Genomic DNA, 9,521 nt, shown 5'->3' on the forward strand with positions numbered 1-9,521 from the left:
TAGATCCGGGGCATGCAGAAGCTGAACATACCCCAGAAGTAAGTAGAGTAGTGTGTGTGTTACTATCTGAAAAAGAAATTAAGATGAAATCTCACACAATTAACAATTGAAAGCATTACTAGCATAAATTATATAGATAAATAGAAAGATCTCTGTTGTCTCTCAACTTTCTCTGTATTGAAATATTCCCTTCAGGTTGGAGGCTTATTAGGACTCAAAAGTGAAAGGTACTTAGAAGTTTCAAGAAGTAAGCAAAAACTTCAAGCTTACAAGAGTCACAAGACCACTCTGAAAGGGAAACAGTTGCTAGAAGAGGCAATAAGCTGCCTGCCAGTCATATAGAGAGCTCCATGGATCACCCTTTTCAGTGACGCAGCTACCTTTGAGTCACCCTTACTTAATAGCTTAGTTTTACACAGTTCAGGGTCCAGCCTAGGGAATGGTGCCACCCACAGTGGGCTGGATCAAGTTACAATCCAGACAACTCCCACACTGAAATGCTCACAAGCTAACTTGATGTACAAAATTCCTCAACTGAGACTCTCTTCCCAGATGATTCTAGGTTGTTGTGTAAAGTTAATGTTTAAACTAAACCTTACCTTCCTGCCTCCATCTCCTAAAGAGCTTGAATGAATTAATTGTAGGCTTAGGTCAATCTCAGCTCCCTAGGAATTCCTTAATTTGATCTAGTTGACAAATTAAGACAGATCTGTTCCCAGTACAGAAAAAGGAGCCTTATCTTGTATCTAAGAATCAACTCAAAATAGATTATATATAAAACCTAAAACTAGACAGTCCTGGTGACTTAAGAGACAGAGGCAAGTAGATCACTTTATTCAAAGCCTGTCCTTGTGTTCTACAGAGAAACTCAATCTCATAAAAACAAACAAAAATAGATAAACAACCTCCTCCAAACCTACTAGAACAGGAAGTTTCCTGACAGTGGGTTGAACAGAAATTTCCTCAATATGACCCCCAAACACAAACACAAGCCTTTGATACCAGTGTGTGAAGAAGAACTGTGAGTTCCATCTAAGCCAGGGCTACAAAATAAGATCCTATCTCCAAAACAAAATACTCATGTCTAGAATCAGAAAAATGCAAACTAAAGCCACAGTGACCACCTAACATTATTAGGTTGGATTAGATTATAAAAAGACATTTCACTGTGATTTTAAGCCAGGAACATAAAATTTTGGCACACCCTCTGAATTGCAGCACATGTTGAATGAACTTTCCCTCTGAGTACACGACAAGAAAGTGCTTCATTGTGAATCAGTGTAAACCTGGTATGGTGGCACATGCCTGCTATTTCATCAACTGAAGGACAGTCTAGGCTACTTGGCAAACCTTCCCAGGGCAAGCAAGCATCCGCAAACTCATGAGCGCTGACATACTCTAGACATAAAGTGTTTGCATAGCAAGAGACAGTCTACAAATGCTTTCAGTTGTTTCAAATGCAATTGTTTATTTCAATTTATAAAAATTACTAAGTGGCCCTGTGCTGGTCTCCCCCACATTTTTCTGAAGACATTCTGGCTCCAGGATGTTCTTGGATACCCAATCCATGGACACTAAGCCTGTTCATTAGAAATAGCAACGTGTCTGCAGGAATTGTAAGCACCCTTCTGAAACATCTAGGTTTCTTTTAACACCAATATGTAAACACTGCCTGGAAGATTATCAGAACAAGAAAAATTCAAACATGTTCTGTGTCTTTCTGAATATTTTGTTTTGTTTTGTTTCCTTCTTGGTGTGGAATCTGAAAAATGCTTTGGAGACATTCTAAAGCTTGGCTTTTCTGACAGACACTAGCGAGGCAAGAAGCTGGGGTCAGCTCTGGTAACTGGCGTGAGCATAGTGATTTGCATTCCAGTGGTTTAAACTGAGGTAGCCCTGATCAGGCTGGCCATACTGAGGGTAGAAGAGGTCTTTTCCCAGGTAGTTAGCTGGAGCAAGTCTTTGGAGAACAGCCTCGCTGAACTGGTAGGTCAGCTTTCTCCGGATTTTTATGATCTCTCCAGTTCTGGCATAATTCCTCAGGGCTCTGGCCATCTTCTGGTAAGTCATGGGTTTCCGGTTGCCTTTTCTCTTCCCCCAGAGTTCAGCGAGTGTTTCTTTGTTTTTTGATATAAACTGAAAGATGCCTCTGGTTTTGTCAACCCACTGAATACAAGACACCATCTCTGAATTGCACAGGGATTCGAAAAGGTATTCAAATAGCCGAAGCTTTCTCCTGCCTGCAATGGTGGAGAGAAAAAAAGAGACATCAACTTCTTTGTAGATTTCCTGGAAGGTCCCCTGGAAGGACTTCCTGAACCCCAGAAATGGAAAGCTACAATGAGCCTGCTTACTCGATGACTTAACAGTCATTGGCAGGCCTGAAAGATCCATGGGCCTCTTATAGTTTCACATCATGAAACATACAAGTGACTGGAGGGTTGACTTAGCTGACCCTTGCTGTGCTTGCGGAACAGAAAAGTTCCATTCCCAGCACCCAGAGAGCATCTCATTACTGTCTTTAACTCCAGATCCAGTGCTATATAATGCTGTCATCTCTTCAGCCCTAAAAGTAGAAAGGGGATTGGTAGTCATGACTTAGATTAAGTGGCTCTGGAGGAGCCATAAAATGCCCTGGAGTAGAAATGTCCCAAAAGTTTTCATGCCATTGTTCATAAGCAACATTGTCCATTTCAGTTATGAAATCGGGTGCTAGAGTCAGTGTCTTTCATCATGTAATCATTGGTGTCTGAAAATGACTAGGAAGGGAAACCTAGGAAATGAAAGCGCCAGTCACTTCAGGATATCAGAATTCACTTAAGCACGCTGTATCCTCCTTTCTAGGTCTATTTTCCCTTTGAGACATTAGCATAGTTTATCCCCAAACTGCTGGTATACTCCACCACCCCCAACTCTGCTCATATAACTTGGACCTAAGATAGCATCTTCTGTCTATTGTCTTCTGAACATGTTGTACTATCAACTCACAACAAAAATGAGTCTGCTTACACTCTAGCATGGATAGAGACCCATGAGGCTACTGGCTGCCAGGGTGGTGTGTGTGTGTGTGTCACTTTCTTCAAGAGTGTAACCATTAGTAGGTTGCCTATGGTTGAATAAATACCAAACACCCTTGGAGTGGTTCAATTCATGTTGTTTTAACAGATTTTTCTTGGGATAAAGCCTAGCATGTAGCCCAGGTTTGCTTCAAACTCGAGATCCTTCTGCCTCAGTGCTGGACCTATAAGCATGTACCGCCATGCTCAGCTACAGATTAATATGTACAAATGTATTTCTGGATATTCTTAATTCCATCTGGCATGGCACTGTATGCCTGGAATCTCAGCACTCAGTATGCTGAGGCAGGATTGCAGGTTTGAAGACAGCTTGGTCTACACAGAGAGTTCCGAGCCAGCCTGGGCTACACAATGAAAGAGGAAAAAACCCGGAAATACATATATGACATCCCTTTGAGCCCATGAATATCAGGAGTATCATAGCACCATACCTCTTCCTCCCTTTTGCTGGAAGAAGGGGGGTTGTACCAGCTGGCTTTCAGCTATGTTCTGTACGGATTGGTGGAAGCCTCCTTCCAAATACAGGTCTGCAGAACCATTCTATATACAAGACAGTGATGTGTTAAGTGGGAATTTGTCCTTTGGCCCCCCCAATCAGTGACTGAAGACCAATGCTCCATTCTCAAAAGTGCTAAAGTCATATAGTATTCCAGGATGAGCATCAAACCAAGAGAAGGTCAGGGGGTGGAGGCTAAAGTTTGGCTTCTCTCCCTTGTGAAAGATAGGTGATTATTCTTTGTTTTGTTTTGGTTGTCCTGAAATTCATTCTATAGACCAGGCTGGTCTCAAACGTAAGAGATCTGCCTGCCTCTTCTTGCTTCTGGAGTGCTGGGATAAAAGGCAGTGGTGGTTATTCTTCTAAAGATGCTCAATGAGAAAGAGAATATGAGGATGAGGGATGGCAGCTCACAACTAACTGTACCCCAGCAGCAAGAAGCCTACAGAGTTATGAAGGTAAACAAGATCGCCAGAATGGACCAGGCAACCCATATTTTACCTGGCAACCCGAAAAGAGGTTAAAGTTGGACCCCCAAATCCCTGTTCTAAAGAAATGGTTTATAGCTGGGTGGTGGTGCCTTTAATCCCAACACTCAGGAATGAGGCACAGGTAGGTGAAACTTGAGGCCGGCCCAGTTTACAAAGTTAGTTCTGGGACAGCCAGGGTTACATAAACCCGGACTCAAAACAAAAATAAAGTCTATAGTGGGAAGGACTCCTTGGAAGTCTCACCGAGGAGAATGTTGTACTTGTTTGGGGCCCTCTGTCTATCAGGGGCTCCAGGTGATGATGTTATGTTCAGACCTTTCCCAGCTTCCTCTCTCTGCTGCTATTTCCTTCTTTTACTCCTCTTCGCTCTAAACTTAATAAACTCACTCATTCTACAGCAAAAGCATGGCTGTCATGGGTCTTCCCATGCAGGGCAGTTGATCTCGGTAAAAGCTACTCACTGTTACACCTCTCCAGTCATAGAGGGGGTTCTCTGTGGGTGACATTCCATAGTAGTTAGCGTTGCCTCTGAGGTGAGGATAAGGGTTAATGATAGCCATGTAATTTCTATTTTCTAAATAAAGACAGAACAGAAAGACATTTGGTAACTTTACAGGCACACATGCGTTTATATATGAACACATCTGTAAGCAACCCAAGGTGACATCTGTTCTATTGACTACTGCCTTTTAAGCTTTCTTACCAATTTGTATTTCTACCATGACATTTATCCCAGGAATTTTGTATTATGGACAGTTCTTCATAACCCATTCCCTCTACGGAAAAAAAGATTCCATTCCATGTACCTATAGTACCTAAGTGTCAGGCTGGAGCTCCCTGAAATACTGCCTGTAAAACTCAATAGACAATATATTGTATTTCATCAAGATCAAAGAGTCTGTAGAATAGAAGTTATAATCTGTAGAATGAGTTAGGATAAAAATCTTTCTATGCAGACTGTCTTGGGTGAGTGGAAAGCCTGAAATATAGAACAAAAGTGTTTGTTTGTTTGTTTGTTTGTTTGTTTGTTTGTTTGTTTTTTCTGGGCTGGGGAGATGATATACTGGGGAAAACACTTGGCACAGAAGTGTAAGGATGTGTTCAGAACCCCAGAACCTAGGTAAAGTGCATCAAACACGTCTTTATCCCTCTTTCTGTGGCAAGAGAGGGGGTAGAGTTAGGAGACTCTCCAGAAGTTCTTGGGTCAGCTAGCCTGGTATATGCAACTGTTCTGAGAATCTTATCCAAACACAGTGGGGGAGGCAAGAATGACACCCAATATTATCCTCTGACCTCCACAATTATGGCACAGATAATATACATATATAGACATACGCACACATACACATACATATATATTGTTTTACAGGAAGCTATTCCTGGAAAGTCAGGATGATATAATGAGTAATCATGTAGGCAGACTTTACGCTTACTCTGTCTGAGACACAATCTAGCCACATATCTCAGGCTTGTCAAGGAACAACCCCTTTGTCTCAGTACCCTTTACAGTTATTTTATGGATATGGGTGTTTGGCCTGCATGTGTGTGTACTACATGCAGGTTTACACGTGTGAGTACACATGTATGTGAGCCTAAGTCAACTTCCAGATATCCACCATCCTTCAATAGCCCTGTTTTTTGAGATAGGGTCTCATTGGCCTAGAACTCATCAATAAAGGTATGTTGGCTAGCTCAGAAGCCAGGGGAAAACCGCCCTTCCCCAGCTTGGCGAGTTTAGTAGGCTTCCTAGTACTCTTACATATGTATGTGTACATATGTCTGTCACATGTGTGCCAGGAGATGAGAGTAAATGACTTATTTTTACCTGAGGAGTATTGACTTCCTTCAGTTGATTGTTGGATCAATATGTCAATGGCGTCTTGAAATGTTTGCCCCAGACTGTCTTGATCAATACAACAAGTCTGTGAACACAAATGGCAAATGCAGGCGTTCTGAGATGACTCTTAGGAGAGTTTCAGCTTCAGCACCATGGACATCGTAGACTGGCTAAGTTGCCATTGCAGGATGCCCTGCTTTTCCCTACAATGCTCGCCAGTTTCGTGGGCTCTCCCAAGAAGAAGCTATAGCTATATTCATATATATTCATATATATTCATATAGCTATAGTCGTGACAATCAAAAGTGGCTCAGGGGTTGTCAAATGTGAGAGCCATTTTCCTAGTTTGTTTTTTTTTTTAAGTATTGATCTTTTAGTCTATAGAAATCATATTAATTTTATATAGTATGAGCTTTTATATGGCATAATTAACAATTATGGGTTCAATCCCCCCAGAACTACATAAATAGGAGCCTGATAGCTTGTATCTTGTAACCCAAGTGGAGGCAGAATGATCTGTGTTCGGTCAAGTTCGGTCCTGGTAACAGGGCAAGTACAGAGTCAACATGTGATACATTGACCCTGTCTCAAAAAGAAAAGCCATTAGTTTCAAAAATTAAGAATTAAGATTTAAAAAAAAAATGCCGACTGACCATTATTCATGAATTGAAGAGTCTTGGGTTGTGGAAACGGCAGCTAGTAAGCGCGTGCACACTGGCTTGCAACAGGCTCTGAGTTCAATACACGTTCTGGGGAAGGCAGGAGAGAAAGACCAATTATATAAAACAGTTCCAAATAGGTTAACATTTATTATTTGCCTTTTGCTTTGCTTTTGTTTTTATTTTTGTTTTTGTTTTCTGAGACAAGGTCTCAGCCTGTAACCTAGAATGACCTCCAATTCTCCGGCCTCAGACTCTTGGGTGCTGGGATTACTGATATGGCCTTAAAAGAAAAGTAGTTTTTAATTTGATTCTAAATGAACACCTGGCCCAGGAAATGTTTTGTTTTTGTTTTTTGTTTTGTTTTTGTTTTTTTGAAAATGTTATGAATGCAAGATGCCACCATCTGAATATTTCACTTTTCTATCAGTGTGTGTGTGTGTGAGAGAGAGAGAGAGAGAGAGGAGAGAGGAGAGAGAGAGAGAGAGAGAGAGAGCATGCACATGAAGCTGTTCTTGCATGCTTATGTATAGAGAGCAGAAGTTGATGCCCAGTGTCTTCCTCCGCCACTCTCTTCCTTACATAAGGAAGCAGGACCTCTCATGAGCCCCAGAGCTTGCTGATTGGGTCTAGTTAACCAGCTGGTGCCGCCTGTCTCATGTTTCGAGGTTACAGGAGGCTACCACACCCTGACAAGCTATACTCGTTTGGTCTCTGGTACTAGGATAAAACACCCTGACCAAAGCAACTTGAGAGACAAGGCTTTATTTCATCTAACCTTCCTATGACATCATCCAGGGTTGTCAGGACAGACACCACAGAGGATGTACTTGTTCAGCTTGCTCGATTTCTTACCTAACTCAGGATCACCTGTCGAGGTGGGTAGCATCACCTGCAGTGGTCAAAGCCCCTCTCACATAAAATCATTAATTAATAAAAAGATCTACAAGCTTACCCATAAGCCAGCTTAATTGAGGCATTTCTTCAATTAAGTTTCTTCTTCCCAGATGACTCTAATTTGTACTCAGGCAGCAAAAACCTAACTAGTGGGAGTTCTGGAAATTTAAACTCTGGTCTTCAAGTTCACAGCAGAAGCACATTTACCTGCAGAGCCATTGACTCGGCTCCTCTAACTTCTGAAATGTGAAGACAGCTGATGTTAATCGCTGTCGCTGGGTAATTGATGACACAGAAACAACTGGAACATATTTAAGAATTCCAACGACTTATTTTATAAACTGGGCATGGTGGTGTAGAATTCCAGTAAACATTGGGTTTCTGTGAGTTAAGAGGCTGTGTGTGACTTTTTCTTTTTTCTCAAGAAAGAAAGATTCACGCTATTATTACCCCTTCTTGAGATTTGTATTTTCTAAGACACCAGTTGTCAGAGATGACCTTTTAAGTTCTCCATCCTCATGTGACTTGCTGAATGGTGTAACAGAGAAGAGCCACATAAGAAAGTGTGGGACTTTAACACAGATTACTTCATCATTATACATAGGCTCAAGTTCTTATCCTGTAATCCTAGCTGATACTCTTTAGTATTACTTAATATTCAGCATTTAATACTGATTAATACAGTGAGATCACGATACATCATCTTTGCACTAGATCACTTAAAAGAAAACATAAGAAAACGTATAAATTATAGTTTAGGTTATGTTCTTTCTTTTTTGGGGGTGGGATGGAGGGTGATCTCTTTCTTTGCTCTTTTCACACAATGACAGTGTAGCCTGGTCTAAGATCACACACTCATTCTGTAGTCCAGACTAGTCTTAAACTTGCCAGTCTTCCTGTATCAGCCTCCCAAATGCTGAGATTGTCATCGTGCACTGGCCCACCCATCAAATGAATACTATCAGTGTTAGGTATTTTTTAAAAAGCCATTCATGACTTTTAAACTATAACCTCACCCTGTAGTGCTGAAGGTTATTGTAATTTGAACTCAATCTTTAACAGCGCCTAGAGTATGAGAATAGAAGCAAACTCTTTACTAGCTCCCCAAAACAAGGCTTCTATGAACTGTAAATAAAGGAGCTTAATCAGTTTAATTAGAGTTTGTGTTATAAAGACCCACAGCTTCGACAGCCTCAAGCCTGCCTTTCCATTCCAAGCAGTATTTCAACTGATGATTCAGCTTTAGCTTATCAATGGCTTACTATTTCTCGAAGCTAAACAGACAGTAAGTAAGACAATATAGCCCAAGAAACATTCATCCCAAGGAGAAAATGGAACACTTAATACAAAGGTTCAGGGAAGACATAAGCTGAACACTTACCAGGAAGACAAAGTGGCGATATCTGTACTGAAATGTCAAGGACGCTATCAACAACACCCTGGCAGAGTTGCATTAAATAGCTATTTTTTAAGGAAGTGCTACAAAGGGGATTTTTTTTAAAAGACACAGTGCCTACATAATTCTATTTCTTGATGTGACCAAGTAAGACACCAGGGGCTCTTATTTTGAAAGGAAGTGTAATACTTAGCATTCTCTGGGGCATTAGAATCAAACTCAAGGCTCAGCACCCAGTCCCCACAACATTCTCCCCTCCACACTCCACTCACTCCTCTGAGCTGCTAACCCTATCCAGAAACTTCTGACCTGTATCTCTTAATCTCCCCTCTTTTCTCACTTATATCGTCTCTCCCAGTTTTGGACTTCACACTCTAGACTATGGACTTCTTCTCAACAGCCTGTCTATGAACCCTTTAAATCAGGCTCCCCACAATAAACCACATAAGCACTTGATTGTAACCCTTCCTTTGAGACTTAGAGCCCCAGCCCCCACATCTCAGCATTTGGTGTGACCAACCTAAACCTTAGTTCTCACAGTTCACTCAAGAGGGAGTTTAAAGGAGACTTGAGACCAAGTCAAGACACTTACGTTCAAACCTGATGAGCTACGTTCAATTCCCAAACTTACAGAGTGGAAGAGAGAACTGACTCCTTCAAAAGACTAA

General features: G+C 41.3%; 1 protein-coding gene across 1 annotated transcript; it reads right to left on the bottom strand.

Moving 5' to 3' along the window:
• Nucleotides 1-1,442: 1,442 nt before the first annotated feature.
• Spic (Spi-C transcription factor) lies at nt 1,443-8,887 on the bottom strand. Its single transcript, XM_021175159.1, has 6 exons — nt 8,839-8,887; nt 6,555-6,650; nt 5,890-5,986; nt 4,526-4,638; nt 3,509-3,617; nt 1,443-2,240 (listed from the first exon to the last, which is right to left on the bottom strand). The coding sequence occupies exons 2-6, from the start codon at nt 6,555-6,557 to the stop codon at nt 1,834-1,836; spliced, it is 729 nt and encodes a 242-aa protein (XP_021030818.1). The 5' UTR covers nt 6,558-6,650; nt 8,839-8,887; the 3' UTR covers nt 1,443-1,833.
• Between the last annotated feature and the right edge of the window lie 634 nt (nt 8,888-9,521).

Source organism: Mus caroli, chromosome 10, assembly GCF_900094665.2.
Source record: "Mus caroli chromosome 10, CAROLI_EIJ_v1.1, whole genome shotgun sequence".
NCBI classification, from domain to species: Eukaryota; Metazoa; Chordata; class Mammalia; order Rodentia; family Muridae; genus Mus; species Mus caroli.

Bases quoted from the DNA above. Each gene is read 5' to 3' on its own strand.
- Spic (XM_021175159.1), bottom strand. The intron at 4,639-5,889 runs GTAAAAATAAGT...GTCTTTATTTAG, and splicing joins AGGAAGTCAATACTCCTCAG to AAAATAGAAATTACATGGCT. The intron at 2,241-3,508 runs GTATGGTGCTAT...CCACCATTGCAG, and splicing joins CCAGCAAAAGGGAGGAAGAG to GCAGGAGAAAGCTTCGGCTA.